The sequence below is a fragment of the Somniosus microcephalus genome, chromosome 3 (genome assembly GCF_052327205.1).
Source record: "Somniosus microcephalus isolate GS21.2 chromosome 3, FLI_Smic_1.0, whole genome shotgun sequence".
Classification (NCBI taxonomy): Eukaryota; Metazoa; Chordata; class Chondrichthyes; order Squaliformes; family Somniosidae; genus Somniosus; species Somniosus microcephalus.
Window position 1 is genome coordinate 10,507,780 of NC_140989.1, and position 15,858 is coordinate 10,523,637.

Consider the following 15,858-nt stretch of genomic DNA (forward strand, 5'->3'; position numbering starts at 1 on the left):
TTAAATTATGCTTATCCAAATGTCCTGTTACTGCTTCCTTAATAATGGACTCCAACATTTTACCAACCACAGATGTTAGGCTAACTGGTCTATAGTTTCCAGCCTTTTGTCTACTTCCCTTTTTAAATAAGGGCGTTACATTAGCAGTTTTCCAATCTGCTGGGACCTTTCCTGAATCCAGGGAGTTTTGGAAAATTACCACTAATGCATTCACAATCCCTACCGCTACGTCTCTCAAGACCCTAGGATGCTATAGACAGGGCTAAGCGATCCCACAATCAACGGATCAGATCAAAGCTCTGCAGTCCTGCCACATCCAGTCGTGAATGGTGGTGGACCATTAAACAACTAACAACTAACAGGTGCAGGAGGCTCCATGAATATCCACATCCTCAATGATGGTGGAGCCCAGCACGTGAGTGCAAAAGACATGGCTGAAGCATTTGCAACCATCTTCAGCCAGAAGTGCCGAGTGGATGATCTATATTAACCTCCTCCTGAGGTCCCCACCATCTTCAGCCAATTCGATTCACTCCACGTGCTATCAAGAAATGGCTGAGCGCACTGAATACAGCAAAGGCTATAGGCCCCGACAACATCCCGGCTGTCGTGCTGAAGACATGTGCTCCAGAACAAGCCGCGCCTCTAGCCAAGGTGTTCCAGTACAGCCACAACACTGGCATTTACCCAACAATGTGAAAAAGTGCCCAGGTATGTCCTGTCCACAAAAAGCAGGACATAGAAGATAGGAGCAGGAGTAGGCCAGTCGGCCCTTCGAGCCTGCTCTGCCATTCAATGAGATCATGGCTGATCATCCAAATTCAGTACACTGTCCCTGCCTTCTCCCCGTATCCCTTGATCCCTTTAGCCTTAAGAAATATATCCAACTCCTTCTTGAATATATTTAATGAACTGGCCTCCACCACCCTCTGTGGCAGAGAATTCCACAGGTTCACCACTCTCTGGGTGAAGAAATTCCTCCTCATTTCAGTCCTAAATGGCTTATCCCTTATCCTTAGACTATGACCCCTGGTTCTGGACTCCCCGGCCATCGGAAACATCCTTCCTGCATCAAGTCTGTCCAGGCCTGACAGAATTTTATAGGTTTCGATGAGATCCCCTCTCAATCTTCTAAACTCCAGTGAGTATAAGCCCAATCGACACAATCTCTCCTCATACGTCATTCCTGCCATCCCAGGTATCAGCCTGGTGAATCTTCGCTGCACTACCTCCATGGCAAGAACATCCTTCCTCAGATAAGGCGACCAAAACTGCACACAATACTCAAGGTGCAGTCTCACCAAGGCCCTGTACAACTGCAGCAAGACATCCTTGTTCCTGTACTCAAAACCTCTTGCTACGAAGGCCAACATACCATTTGCCTTCTTAACCGCCTGCTGCACTGGTGCACAAGAACACCCAGGTCTCTTTGCACTTCCCCTTCTCCCAATCTATTGCCATTCAAATAATAATCTGCCTTCCTGTTTTTGCCACCAAAGTGGATAACCTCACATTTATCCACATTATAGTGCATTTGCCATGTTTCTGCCCAATCACCCAACCTGTCCAAATCGTACTGGAGTTTCACGACATCCTTCTCACAGCATACCCTCCCACCCAGCTTTGTGTCGTCTGCAAATTTGGAGATATTACATCCAATTCCCTCGTCCAGATCATTAATATATATTGTGAACAGCTGAGGTCCTAGGACCGATCCTTGCGGTACCCCACGAGTCGCTGCCTGCCACTCAGAAAACGACCCGTCTATTCCAACTCTTTGCTTTCTGTCCGCCAACCAGTTCTCTATCCAAGTCAATACCTTGCCCCCAATCCCATGTGCCTAAATTTTGCACGCTAATCTCTTATGCGGGACCTTATCGAAAGCCTTCTGAAAGTCCAAATACACTACATCCACTGGTTCTCCCTTATCTATTTTACCAGTTACATCCTCAAAAAATTCCAGTAGATTAGTGAAGCACGATTTACCTTTTGTAAATCCATGTTGACTTTGTCCGATCCTGTCACTGTTTTCCAACTGCTCTGCTATTATATCTTTTATAATGGACTCTAGCATTTTCCCCACTACTGATGTCAGGCTTACTGGTCTATAATTCCCCACTTTTTCTCTACCACCTTTTTTGAACAGTGGGGTAATATTAGCTACCCTCCAATCCATGGGTACTGTTCCAGAGTCTATCGAGTTCTGGAAGATGACCAGCAATGCATCTACTATTTCTAGGGCCACTTCCTTAAGTACCCTAGGATGTAGATTATCAGGCCCTGGGGATTTATCGGCCTTCAGTCCCATCAATTTTCCTAACACCATTTCCCTACAAATACTGATTTCTTTCAGTTCCTCCCTTTCACCAGACCCTATGTTCCCCGGCATCTCTGGGAGGTTATTTGTGTCCTCCTTTGTGAAGACAGAACCGAAATATGTATTTAGTTGGTCTGCCATTTCTTTGTTCCCCATTATAAATTCCCCTGATTCTGACTGCAAGGGACCTACGCTTGACTTCACCAATCTTTTTCTCTTCACATAGCTATAAAAGCTTTTACAGTCAGTTTTTATGTTCCCTGCAAGCTTACTCTCATATTCTATTTTCCCTTTCTTAATTAATCCCTTTGTCCTCCTTTGTTGAATCCTAAACTGCTCCCAATCCTCAGGATTATTGCTTTTTCTGGCCAATTTATATGTCCTCTCCTTGGATCTTATGCTATCCCTAATTTCCCTTGTTAGCCACGGTTGAGTCACCTTTTTCGTTTTATTTTTATGCCAAACTGGGATGAACAAATTCTGTAGTTCATCCATTCGGTCTTTGAATGTCTCCATTGCCTATCCACCGTCAACCCTTTGAGTGACATTCCCCAATCAATCCTACCCAACTCACTCCTCAGACCATCGTAGTTTCCTTTATTTAAATTGAGGACTCTAGTCTCTGAGTCAACTACTTCATTCTCCATCTTAATGAAGAATTCGATCATATTATGATCGCTCCGACCCAAGGGGCCTCGTACAACAAGATTGCTAATTAATCCTTTCTCGTTACATAATACCCAGTCTAAGATGGCCTGATCTCTGGTTGGTTCCTCGACATATTGGTCCAGGAAACCATCCCGTAAACACTCCAGGAATTCCTCCTCCACAGTATTGTTACTAATTTGGTTGGCCCAATCTATATGTAGATTAAAGTCACCCATGATGACTGCTGTGCCCTATTGCACGTTTCTTTAATTTCCCTTTTAATGCCATCCCCAACCTCCGCCTTACTGTTTGGAGGTCTATATACCACTCCCACTAACGTTTTTTTCCCCTTAGTATTCCTCAATTCTACCCATACAGATTCCACATCATCAGAGCTAATATCCTTCATTACAATTGTGTTAATCCCTTCTTTAACCAGTAATGCTACCCCACCTCCCTTTCCTTTTTGCCTATCTTTCCTGAATATCGAATACCCCTGGATGTTGAGTTCCCAGCCTTGGCCATCCTTGAGCCACGTTTCCGTAATCCCAACCAAATCATATTCGTTTACCTCTATTTGCGCAGCCCATTCATCCACCTTATTACGAATGCTCCTCGCATTAAGACACAAAGGGGGAGAAATTGGGTGGAGCCGCAAACGGGGCGCCAAGCTCGCCTGGGCGCCGGATTTAGCGCAGCGTTTGGAGCAGTAGCGACCGCCGGAAATTCAGCTTGAGCGCCCCAAGAGGGACACGGGGCGAGGCTCGAGGCGCTCCGCGTCCCTCTTAGGGCGCTGAAACTGAATATCGCAGCGCAACGTGCCACGCTGCGGCACGGCGCGCTGCGGTACTGCAGGCCTTCCTCCCATTCTTAAGAGGGAGGGGCCTGCACCAGCGCGATCGGAGATCGCGAGTGCCGGCAAAAGAGCCCAGCACCGAGGAGAAGTGCCGGGCTCTCGGAAAACAGCCGGCAATGCCGCGGGGGGCGATCAGGAGGCCGGGGACGGAGGTGCTGGCAGGCGGCCGCCAGAAAAAACAGCCACCCCGCACCTCCACCTTAATTTGCGTCACTGCCGCCACAGGAAGGCCCCGTGAACCGGGCGCCATTTGCAAACGGCGCTACAGAGGCGGTCGCTGCCAAATATCGAGATCGGGGCAGTAGCGGGTGTGATAAACCACTGTTAACCCTGTACATGTCTGTGTGGTAAACCACTGTTAACTCTGTACAAGTCCAGGCATGTCTCAGCCCCTGGCTCCACCCCTAAGCCCGGGTATAAAGGTGACTCACCACCCTTCCCCCGGGAGCTCTTAGGATGGATCCACTAGCAGAGGCATGCTCCAGTTCTTAGTCAATAAAAGCCTACTTCGTATAAGTTCAACTCGTAGTCTTTGGTGTTGTTGATAGTGCATCAGCGGGGCGCTGCGCACACTGATGACATCATCGGAGGCGGCGCAGCGCAACAGGTTAACGCCGCCATTAGCGCCCCAGCTAAATATCGCGGGAGGCGCGGCCAGTGGCGTTAAAGCCACTGAGTGCCCTCTTTAGGCACTAACTGGTGGCACAGCCCACCAAATTTCTAGGCCAAATCTTCAGGCTTGTTTTTTTAACGCTCTTAGACCTATTAGAATTATTATTTACTGTGGCCACGTTTGATTTAAACCGTTGATTTCTCTGACTGCCACTTTTGTTTTTCTCCTTCCGATTCTTTGCTTTTATCCTTGTTTCCCTTTCCTCTGTCTCCCTGCTCAGGTTCCCAACCCCCTGCCATTTTAGTTTAAACCCTCCCCCAGAGCACTAGCAAACACTCCCCCTAGGACATCGGTTCCAGCCCTGCCCAGGTGCAAACCGTCCGGTTTGAACTGGTCCCACATCCCCCAGAACCGGTTCCAATGTCCCAGGAATTTGAATCCCTCCCCCTCGCACCATTCCTCTAGCCACGTATTCATCTGAAATATCCTTCTATTTCTACTCTGACTAGCACGTGGCACTGGTAGCAATCCTGAGATTACTACCTTTGATACCCTTACCCAACAAGAATCTATCGATCTCAGACTTGAGAGCTCCAATTGACCCCAGCATCCACAGCCTTTTGGGGGAGAGAGTTCCAGATTTCCACTGCCCTTTGTGTGAAGAAGTGCTTCCTGATTTCACTCCTGAACAGCCTGGCTCTAATTTTAAGGTTATGCCCCCTTGTTCTGGACTTTCCCATACCAGAGGAAATGGCTTCTCTCTATCTACCATATCAAATCCTTTAATCATTTTAAACACCTCGATCAGATCACCTCTTAATCTTCTGTACTCAAGGGATTGAAAGCTGAGTCTATGTGACGTGTCCTCATAATTTAACCTGCTAAGCCCTGGTATCATTCTCCAAAATGTATATACTGTGGGAAACACTCCTGAGTCTATAATATATTAAAGTTGCCATGTACAGCACGTCATCCCGCTCTGAGAAACTCTTCCAGAAACAGCTAAACAATGGGGGGGGGGGGGGGGGGGGGGGGGTGGTCGGGAGGGGGGATCGGAGGGAGAGAGAGGGGGATCGGAGGGAGAGAGAGGGGGGATGGGGGGGGGAGAGAGGGGGGATGGGGGGGGGGAGAGAGGGGGGATGGGAGGATCGGTGGGGGGGGAGTGAGGGGGATCGGGAGAGGGGGGATGGGGGGGATAGGGGGGATGGGGGATCGGGGGGGAGAGAGGGGGGATGGGGATCGGGGGGAGAGAGGGATCGCGGGGGGATGAGGACAGGGCGGGGACACGGGGGTCGCTGAGCTGCCGGGCCGGGATTAGGTTCCGACAGCCCGCGCTCCCCGGTACCTGCGGCTCAGCGAGAGCCGGGGCCTGAGGCCGCTCCCCCCGGACCCCCGCTCTCTCCCCCCCCCGGGCCCGCGGACACTCACCGCCTCCATGGAACAAATCCAATCCAGCCAATTAACGCCCCATCAGCCTAGTGATGGAAGGTGTCGTCGACAGTGCTATCAAGTGGCACTTACTCACCAATAACCTGCTCATCGATGCTCAGTTTGGGCTCCAGACCTCATTACAGCCTTGGTCCAAACATGGACAAAAGAGCTGAATTCCAGAGGGGTTGTGAGAGTGACTGCCCTTGACATCAAGGCAGCATTTGACCGAGTGTGGCATCAAGGAGCCCCAGTAAAACTGAAGTCAATGGGAATCAGGGGGAAAACTCTCCACTGGCTGGAGTCATACCTAGCACAAAGGAAGATGGTTGTGGTGGTTGAAGGTCAATCATCACAGCCCCAGGACATCGCTGCAGGAGTTCCTCAGGGCAGTGTCCTAGGCCCAAACATCTTCAGCTGATTCATCAATGAACTTCCCTCCAACATAAGGTCAGAAATGGGGATAGAAACATAGAAACATAGAAGATAGGAGCAGAAGTAGGCCATTCGGCCCCTCGAGCCTGCTCCGCCATTCAATGCGATCATGGCTGATCATCCAAATTCAGTACCCTGTCCCTGCTTTCTCCCCATATCCCTTGATCCCTTTAGCCTTAAGAAATATATCCAACTCCTTCTTGAATATATTTAATGAATTGGCCTCCACCGCCTTCTGTGGTAGAGAATTCCACAGGTTCATCGCTCTCTGGGTGAAGAAATTCCTCCTAATTTCTGTCCTAAATGGCTTACCCCTTATCCTTAGACTGTGACCCCTGGTTCTGGACTCCCCAACCATCGGGAACATCCTTCCTGCATCTAGTCTGTCTAATCCTGTTAGAATTTTATAAGTTTCAATGAGATCCCCTCTCATTCTTCTAAACTCCAGCGAGTACAAGCCCAATTGACCCAATCTCTCCTCATACGTCATTCCTGCCATCCCAGGCATCAGCCTGGTGAATCTTCGCTGCACTCCTTCCATGGCAAGAACATCCTTCCTCAGATAAGGTGACCAAAACTGCACACAATACTCAAGGTGCGGTCTCACCAAGGCCCTGTACAACTGCAGCAAGACATCCTTGTTCCTGTACTCAAACCCTCTCACTATGAAGGCCAACATACCATTTGCCTTCTTAACCGCCTGCTGCACCTGCATGCTTACCTTCAGCGACTGGTGCACAAGGACGCCCAGGTCTCATTGCACTTCCCCTTCTCCCAATCTATTGCCATTCAGATAATAATCTGCCTTCTTGTTTTGACACCAAAGGGGATAACCTCGCATTTATCCACGTTATATTGCATCTGCCATGCTTCTGCCCAATTACCCAACCTGTCCAAATCATACTGGAGTTTCTCAGCATCCTCCTCACAGCACACACGCCCACGCAGCTTTGTGTCGTCTGCAAACTTGGAGATATTACATCTAGTTCCTCGTCCAGATCATTAATATATATTGTGAACAGCTGGGGTCCAAGGACCGATCCTTGCGGTACCCCACTAGTCACTGCCTGCCACTCGGAAAAAGAGCCATTTATTCCAACTCTTTGCTTTCTGTCTGCCAACCAGTTCTCTATCCAAGTGAATACCTTGCCCCCAATCTCATGTGCCTTAACTTTACACACTAGTCTCTTATGTGGGACCTTATCGAAAGCCTTTTGAAAGTCCAAATACACCACATCCACTGGTTCTCCCTTATCTATTTCACCAGTTACATCCTCAAAAAATTCCAGTAGATTAGTCAAGCACGATTTACCTTTTGTAAATCCATGCTGATTTTGTCCGATCCGGTCACTGTTTTCCAAGTGCATCTTTCCAAGATGTTCGCTGATGATTGCACAGTGTTCAGCTCCATTTGCAACTGCGCAGATAATGAAGCAGTCCATGTCCGAATGCAGCAAGACCTGGATGACATTCAGGCTTGGGCTGATAAGTGGCAGGTAACATTCACTTCACACAAGTGCCAGGCAATGACTATCTCCATCAAGCGAGAGTCTAACCACCTCCCATGACATTCAACGGCATTACCATCGCTGAATCCCCCACCATCAACATCCTGGGGGTCACCATTGACCAGAAACTTAACTGGACCAGCCACATAAATATTGTGGCTGCAAGAGCAGGTCAGAGGTTGGGTATTCTGCAGCGAGTGTCTCACCTCCTGACTCCCTAAAGCCTTTCCACCATCTACAAGGCACAAGTAAGGAGTGTGATGGAATACTCTCCACTTGCCTGGATGAGTGCAGCTCCAACAACATTCAAGAAGCTCGACACCATCCAGGACAAAGCAGCCCGCTTGATTGGCACTCCATCCACCACCTTAAATATTCACTCCCTCCACCACCGTGGCTGCAGTGTGTACCATCTACAAGATGCACTGCAGCAACTCGCCAAGGCTTCTTTAGCAGCACCTCCCAAACCCGCCACCTCTACCACCTGGAAGGACAAGGGCAGCAGGCGCATGGGAACACCACCACCTCCATGTTCCCCTCCAAGTTACATACCATCCTGACCTGGAAATATACCGGCCGATCCTTCATCGTCGCTGGGTCAAAATCCTGGAGCTCCCTCCCTAACAGCACTGTGGGAGCACCTTCACCACACGGACTGCAGCGGTTCAAGAAGGCGGCTCACCACCACCTTCTCAAGGGCAACTAGGGATGGGCAATAAATGCCGGCCTTGCCAGCGACGCCCACATCCCAGGAACAAATAAAAATAAAGTCTGGCCAAAGATACAGGTTCTGGCCATCTGCTCTCCTCTGCTATTCGGGTCTTCCTGTGTCAATCCCACTATTTTAGCTTTCATGGAATCATGGAATGATACAGCACAGGAGGCCATTCGGCACAGAGGGGAGGCTGATGGCTTTAGGAACAGACTGCACGAGGAGGAGCCGGGGTAAGGCTTGGCCCCGGTAGGAGTGGCTTACAGGCAGTGATCACGCATGTCATAGGGCAGGACCTGTTTATTTTAATATATTTGTTCTCAGGATGTGGGCGTCGCTGACAAGGCCAGCATTTATTGCCCATCCCTAATTGCCCCCGAGAAGATGGTGGTGAGCCGCCTTCATGTATTCTTAGTATACTTCTTTGGAGCGGTTTCGTTACAACTGAGTGACTTGCTGGGCCATTTCAGAGGGCGGTTAACCACACTGCTGTGGGTCTGGAGTCACATATCGGTCAGACCGGGTAAGGATGACAGATTTATTTCCCTAAAGGACATTAGTGAACCAGATTTTTTTAATGACAATCCGGTAGTTTCATGGCCACCATTACTGATACTAGTTTTTTATTCCAGATTTATTTAATTAACTGAATTTAAAATCCCCAGCTGCCGTGGTGGGATTTAAACTCATGTCTCCAGATTGTCAGCCCAGCCTCTGGATCACGAGTCCAATAACATCACCGCTATGATACCGTACAGCTGAAGAGGACAGAATGGCATCTAACTGGAACAAACAACGAGGGCGGAATGATGAGACCTTGTACAGGAAGACCTCCAGGAACAAGAGAAAACAATTCTTGGTCTTAAGGCAGCCCAATAACTGCAAACATCAAAGGTTTCAACAGCAGGAACTCTCATCTTTACGCCCAGCAGTAAGACCCACTGGTACTGTAGTCAGGCCCAATACTGTCAGCCTTGGCTCAGTGGGCAGCACTCTCCCCACTGAATCACAAGGTCATGGGTTAACGTTCCACTCCAGGGACTCGAGCATGTAGGCTGACACTCGAGTGCAGCAGAGGGAGCACTGCGCTGTCAGAGGGGCAGCACTGAGGGAGCGTCGCACTGTCGGAGGGGTAGTACTGAGGGAGCGTCGCACTGTCGGAGGGGCAGTACTGAGGGAGTGCTGCACTGTCGGAGGGGCAGTACTGAGGGAGCGCTGCACTGTCGGAGGGGCAGTACTGAGGGAGCGCTGCACCGTCGGAGGGGTAGTACTGAGGGAGCGTCGCACTGTCGGAGGGGCAGTACTGAGGGAGCGTCGCACTGTCGGAGGGGCAGTACTGAGGGAGCGTCGCACTGTCGGAGGGGCAGTACTGAGGGAGTGCTGCACTGTCGGAGGGGCAGTACTGAGGGAGTGTCGCACTGTCGGAGGGGCTGTGCTGAGGGAGCGCTGCACTGTCGGAGGGGCAGTACTGAGGGAGCGTCGCACTGCCGGAGGGGCCTCACTGAGGGAGTGCTGCACTGTCGGAGGGGCAGTACTGAGGGAGTGTCGCACTGTCGGAGGGGCCTCACTGAGGGAGTGCTGCACTGTCGGGGGGCAGTACTGAGGGAGTGTCACACTGTCGGAGGGGTCGTATTGAGGGAGTGCTGCACTGCCGGAGGGCCAGTACTGAGGGAGTGCTGCACTGTCGGAGGGGCTGTGCCGAGGGAGCGCTGCACTGTCGGAGGGGCAGTACTGAGGGAGTGCTGCACTGTCGGAGGGGCTGTGCTGAGGGAGCGCTGCACTGTCGGAGGGGCAGTGCTGAGGGAGCACTGCACTGTCGAAGAGGCGGTACTGAGGGAGCGCAGCACTGTTGGAGGGGTAGTACTGAGGGAGTGCTGCACTGTCGGAGGGGCAGTACTGAGGGAGCGCTGCACTGTCGGAGGGGTCGTATTGAGGGAGTGCTGCACTGTCGGAGGGGTCATATTGAGGGAGTGCTGCACTGCCGGAGGGCCAGTACTGAGGGAGTGCTGCACTGTCGGAGGGGCTGTGCCGAGGGAGCACTGCACTGTCGGAGGGGCAGTACTGAGGGAGCGCTGCACTGTCGAAGGGGCAGTACTGAGGGAGTGCTGAACTGTCGGAGGGGCCGTACTGAGGGAGTGCTGCACTGTCGAAGCGGCAGTACTGAGGGTGCGCTGCACTGTCGAATGGGCAGTACTGAGGGAGGGCTGCACTGTCGGAGGGGCAGTACTGAGGGAGCACCGCACTGTCGGAGGGGCAGTACTGAGGGAGCGCTGCACTGTCGGAGGGGCAGTACTGAGGGAGCGCTGCACTGTCGAAGGGGCAGTACTGAGGGAGTGCTGCACTGTCAGCGGGGCAGTACTGACTTTAAAACGAGACCCCATCTGCTCTCTCAGGTGGATGTAAAAGATCCCACGACCACGATTGGAAGAGCGGGGGAGTCTCCCCAGTGTCCTGGGCCAATATTTATCCCTCAACCCACATCATTAAAACAGATTATCTGGTCTTTATCACATTGCTGTTTCTGGGAGCTTGCTGTGCGTAAATTGGCTGCTGTGTTTCCCACATTACAACAGTGACTACACTTCAAAAAGTACTTCATTGGCTGTAAAGCGCTGTGGGACGAGTTTGTGAACGGCGCTATATAAAGGCAGGTCTGTCTTTTAAATTACAAACTGTACACCGTAGTTTCAATTTTCAGCAGCAGCAAAAGGAAGTATTTGAACGCACTTGCCAATATTCCCAGGAAGGTGGACCCATACCTGAGTGCTCTGCGTAAAACTTCCGAGACTCTTCCTGACCCCATTTTAAGTACTTGTGCATCAGGATGATGAAGTTGTTGTCCAGTATCTTCTGATGGATAGCCTGCAACCAACAGTCAGCAATAGGTGGCATGGAGCTACAGGCATTAGAACAGTGAGCGATTACAGCCCCACGGACCACCCTAGGGGTCACAGCCCCACGGGGCTGCTCCTTCGTCCTGACCATTCTCCATGGGCGAGCCGTGACAGCAGTGAGCGTTGGTGGGGCAGGTGGACGGGGGGGGGGGGGGGGGGCGGTCCCAATCAGCTGAGCCAGTCCAAACCCAACATCCACACACAATGCGGTCCCAGCCAGAGAACAGCAACCCTGGCCAAGCTCCCCCTTCCAAACAGCCTACAGCTGTCCCGGCTTCAGCTACCCGACCGGTACACTCTGTACGATGAACCTGGTGAGGCGGCTTGTTCAGGAGCATGTTCACTGCCACCCTGCTCAATGCAGCTCCAGCGTTCGGACAACACTGCAGACCCCGGGAATGATTCAGAAATGGCCAAAATCCTCGCATCAGGGGGAAACCTGAAGGCACATTTCATTTTTTAAAAGGTTGGATGATCGAGGGGTGATCTGATCGAGGTGTTTAAGATGATTTGGTATGGTCAAGAGAGAGAAACTATTTCCTCTGATGGGGGAATCCTGAACAAGGGGACATAATCTTAAAAATTAGAGCCAGGCCATTCAGGAGTAAAATCAGGAAGCACTTTTTCACACAAAGGGTAGCGGAAATCTGGAACTCCCCTCTCCAAAAGGCTGTGGAAGAGAGAAACGCCGAACACGATTGCCAGGTCTTTCTGCAGACACCGAGTGTGACCTGCAGTGCCGCTTCCTTACTGCTGGGGGCGAAGCTGAGAACAGTGGTAATAGCTCAGCGGCGCTGCCAGCTGGAACCCATCAGTACTGCAGCTAATGGCCAATTCACTGAGGTTCCTGCAAGATTCAGACATGCACTTTGCACACACACACACCTCTTCATAGTTTACAGGAGGTCATTCAGCCCCTCCAGCCTGCTCCGCTATTCAATCAGATCAAGGGTGATCTGTACCTCAACTCCATCTACCCGCCTTTGCTCCATATCCTTTAATGTTCTTTAGGTCGCAAGTTTTTTTGTTGGACCTCGGCCTTCAGGCGTCCGTAGAGCTGCTTTCTTGCTCTTGAGTTCTGTTGCTGTTTCCAGATCAGGAATGCCTTGCGCTTGCGGCTTATTAGCTCCTGGATCTCCTGGTCGTTCTCGTCGAACCAGTCTTGGTGTTTCCTGGTCGAGTGACCGAGCGTCTCTTCACAGGTGCTGATTATGGAGACCTTAAGTGCAGACCAGGCGCTGTGGGCACTCTGTGTCTCTGCATCACTGGGAGTCGTCAGGTTGGTTGTGAGACGCAGGCTGAATAGGGCCCTCTTAGCAGGGTGTTCAAGTGCTCCAGCGTTGATTTTCCTGCGGCATTGCTTCTGTTGCCTCCGCTGTTTTGGGGCTATGTTGATGGAGATGACAGAGCGGATTAGGCGGTGGTCTGTCCAGCAGTCGTCAGCTCCTGTCATGGCGCGGGTGATGCGGACGTCCTTGCCGTCCCTCGCTCGGATGATGACGTAGTCCAGCAGATGCCAGTGCTTGGAGCGAGGGTGTTGCCATGAAACCTTGTACTTGTCTCTCTGATGGAACAAGGTGTTGGTTATGACGAGGCCATGTTCTAAGCATTTCGTCAGCAGGAGGGTACCGTTGGAGTTGGCTTTCCCTACCCCCTTTCTGCCACTCACACCTCCCCAGAGGTCTGTGTCCTTTCCAACTCTGGCGTTGAAGTCGCCAAGGAGGATCAGCTTGTCGCCCATTGGGACTCGGGACGGGGATTGTTCGAGGTTGGAGTAGAATTCCTCTTTGATCTCCCCTGTGGTTTCCAGTGTTGGGGCGTACGCACTGATGACGGTAGCGCACTGGTTCCGGGCTAGGGTGAGCCGTAGAGTCCTGAGGCGTTCCTTTATTCCACAGGGGGAGTCTGAGACGTTCAACTAGCTCATTTTTTATGGCGAAGCCTACTCCATGGAGGCGGCGTTCTTCTTCAGGTTTGCCTTTCCAGAAGGTGTAACAACCGCCTTGCTCCTTGAGCTGGCCTTCCCCTGTCCGCCGGCTCTCACGTAGGGCGGCGATGTCTATGTCGAAACGTCTGAGCTCCCGAGCAACGATAGCAGTACGGTATTCCGGTGCGTCGCTGTCGCGACCTAAAGAACAGATGGTGGGTGGAGAAAGTGCAGGAGATCCAGTAGCTAGCCGACAACCACGACGTGCATGGATTCTTTAGCGCAGTCAAGACCACCTACGGCCCAAGGTCCTACCCCACTGTGGGCCAAGAACAGAGAGGTATTCATCAAGGACAGAGAGGCAATCAGTGCCCGTTGGAAGGAGCACTTCGAAGATCTCCTTAACCGAGACTCTGTCTTCGACGCGAGTGTTTTCAACTCCATCCTGCAGCATGCTACCCGCCACCACCTCAGCGCAACCCCAGCCCGGCATGAGGTTGAAAAGGCCATCCAACAACTGAGGAACAACAAGGCCTCAGGAGCAAACGGAATCCCCGCCGAGGCACTAAAACATGCCAGAGAAGCACTATTGGCTCGAATACATTAACTCATTTCTCTTATTTGGAAGGAGGAGAGAATGCCAGGGGATCTCAGACGCCGTAATCGTGACCATCTTCAAGAAAGGTGACAAGTCCGCTTGCGGCAATTACAGAGGAGTCTCCCTGCTGTCTGAAACAGGGAAAGTCATTGCAAGAATCCTCCTCAATCGCCTTCTCCCAGTGGCTGAAGAGCTCCTCCCAGAGTCGCAATGCGGCTTCCGCCCACTAAGGGGCACAATGGACATGATCTTCACCGCGCGTCAATTACAAGAGAAATGCAGGGAACATCACCAACCGCTGCATATGGCCTTCTTTGACATCACAAAGGCGTTCGACACCATCAACCGTGAGGGATTATGGAGTGTCCTCCTCAAATTCGGCTGCCCTCAAAAGTTTGTCACCATCCTCCACCTGCTTCATGACAACATGCAAGCCGTGATCCTGACCAACGGATCCACCACAGACCCAAATGACGTACGGACCGGGCTCAAGCAAGGCTGTGTCATCGCACCAACGCTCTTCTCGATCTTCCTGGCTGCAATGCTCCATCTCACCCTCAGTAAGCTCCCCGCTGGAGTGGAGCTAATTTACTGGACAAACGGGAAACAGTTCAACCTCCGTCGCCTCCAGTCCAGATCCAAGGTCATCCCATCCTCTGTTATCGAATTACAGTATGCAGATGACACTTGTGTCTGCGCACACTCTGAGGCCGAACTCTAAATCATCGTCAACACCTTCACCGAAGCGTAAGAGAGCATGGGCCTTACACTAAACACCCGTAAGACAAAGGTACTCTACCAACTTGCCCCCGCCACACAGTACTGCCCCCCGATTATCAAAATCCACGACAAGGCCTTGGACAACGTGGACCACTTTCCATACCTCGGGAGCCTACCGTCAACAAGGACAGACGTTGATGAAGTTCAACACCGCCTTCAGTGTGCCAATGCAGCCTTCGGTCGCCTGAGGAAGAGAGTGTTTGAAGACCAGGACCTCAAACCCAACACTAAGCTCATGGTCTACAGAGCAAAAGTGAAACCCGCCCTCCTGTATGCCTCAGAGACATGGACCATGTACAGCAGGCACCTCAAAGCACTGGAGAGGTAGCACCAATGCTGCCTCCGCAAGATCCTGCAAATCCATTGGCAGGATAGGCGCACCAACATCAGTGTTCTCGCTCAGGCCAACATCCCCAGCATTGAAGCTTTGACCACGCTCGATCAGCTCCGATGGACGGGCCACATCGTCCACATGCCCGATACGAGACTCCCGAAACAAGCGCTCTACTTGGAGCTCTGACATGGCAAGACAGCCCCAGGTGGGCAGAGGAAACGCTTCAAGGACACCCTCAAAGCTCCTTGAAAAAGTGCAACATCCGACACCTGGGGATCCCTGGCCCAGGACCGCACAAAGTGGAGGGGAAGCATCCGGGAAGGCGTCGAACATCTCGAGTCTCTTCGCCGGGAGCAAGCGGAAGCCAAGCGCAAACAGCGGAAGGAGCGCACATCAACCCAAGCACCCCACCCACTCGCCCCTTCAACCACCGTCTGCCCCACCTGTGACAGAGACTGTAGGTCCCGCATTGGACTCATCAGTCACCCGAGAACTCATTTTTAATGTGGAAGCAAGTCATCCTCAGTTCTGAGGGACTGCCTAAGAAGATGATCAAGGGATATGGGGAGAAAGCAGGGACAGGGTACTGAGTGTGGATGATCAGCCATGATCTCATTGAATGGCGGAACAGGCTCGAGGGGCCGAATGGCCCACTCCTGCTCCTATCTTCTATGTTTCTATGTTAATACCCTTGCCGAACAAAATCTATCAATCTCGGTCTTGAAAACCTCAACTGACCCCCAGCCTTTTGGGGAGAAGAGTTTCAGATTTCCATTATCCTTTCTATGAAAAAGTGCTTCCTGATTTC

At 51.6% G+C, this 15,858-nt stretch overlaps 1 protein-coding gene across 2 annotated transcripts in view; it reads right to left on the reverse strand.

Moving 5' to 3' along the window:
• The window catches only part of nme6 (NME/NM23 nucleoside diphosphate kinase 6), a 41,979-nt gene that overhangs the window by 10,869 nt on the left and 15,252 nt on the right, over window positions 1–15,858 (reverse strand). For both annotated transcript variants that reach the window (XM_085979112.1, XM_085979118.1), the window contains exon 3: window positions 11,277–11,379. In XM_085979112.1, coding sequence (XP_085835238.1) covers window positions 11,277–11,379 — 103 coding nt within the window. The remainder of the gene's footprint in view (window positions 1–11,276; window positions 11,380–15,858) is intronic.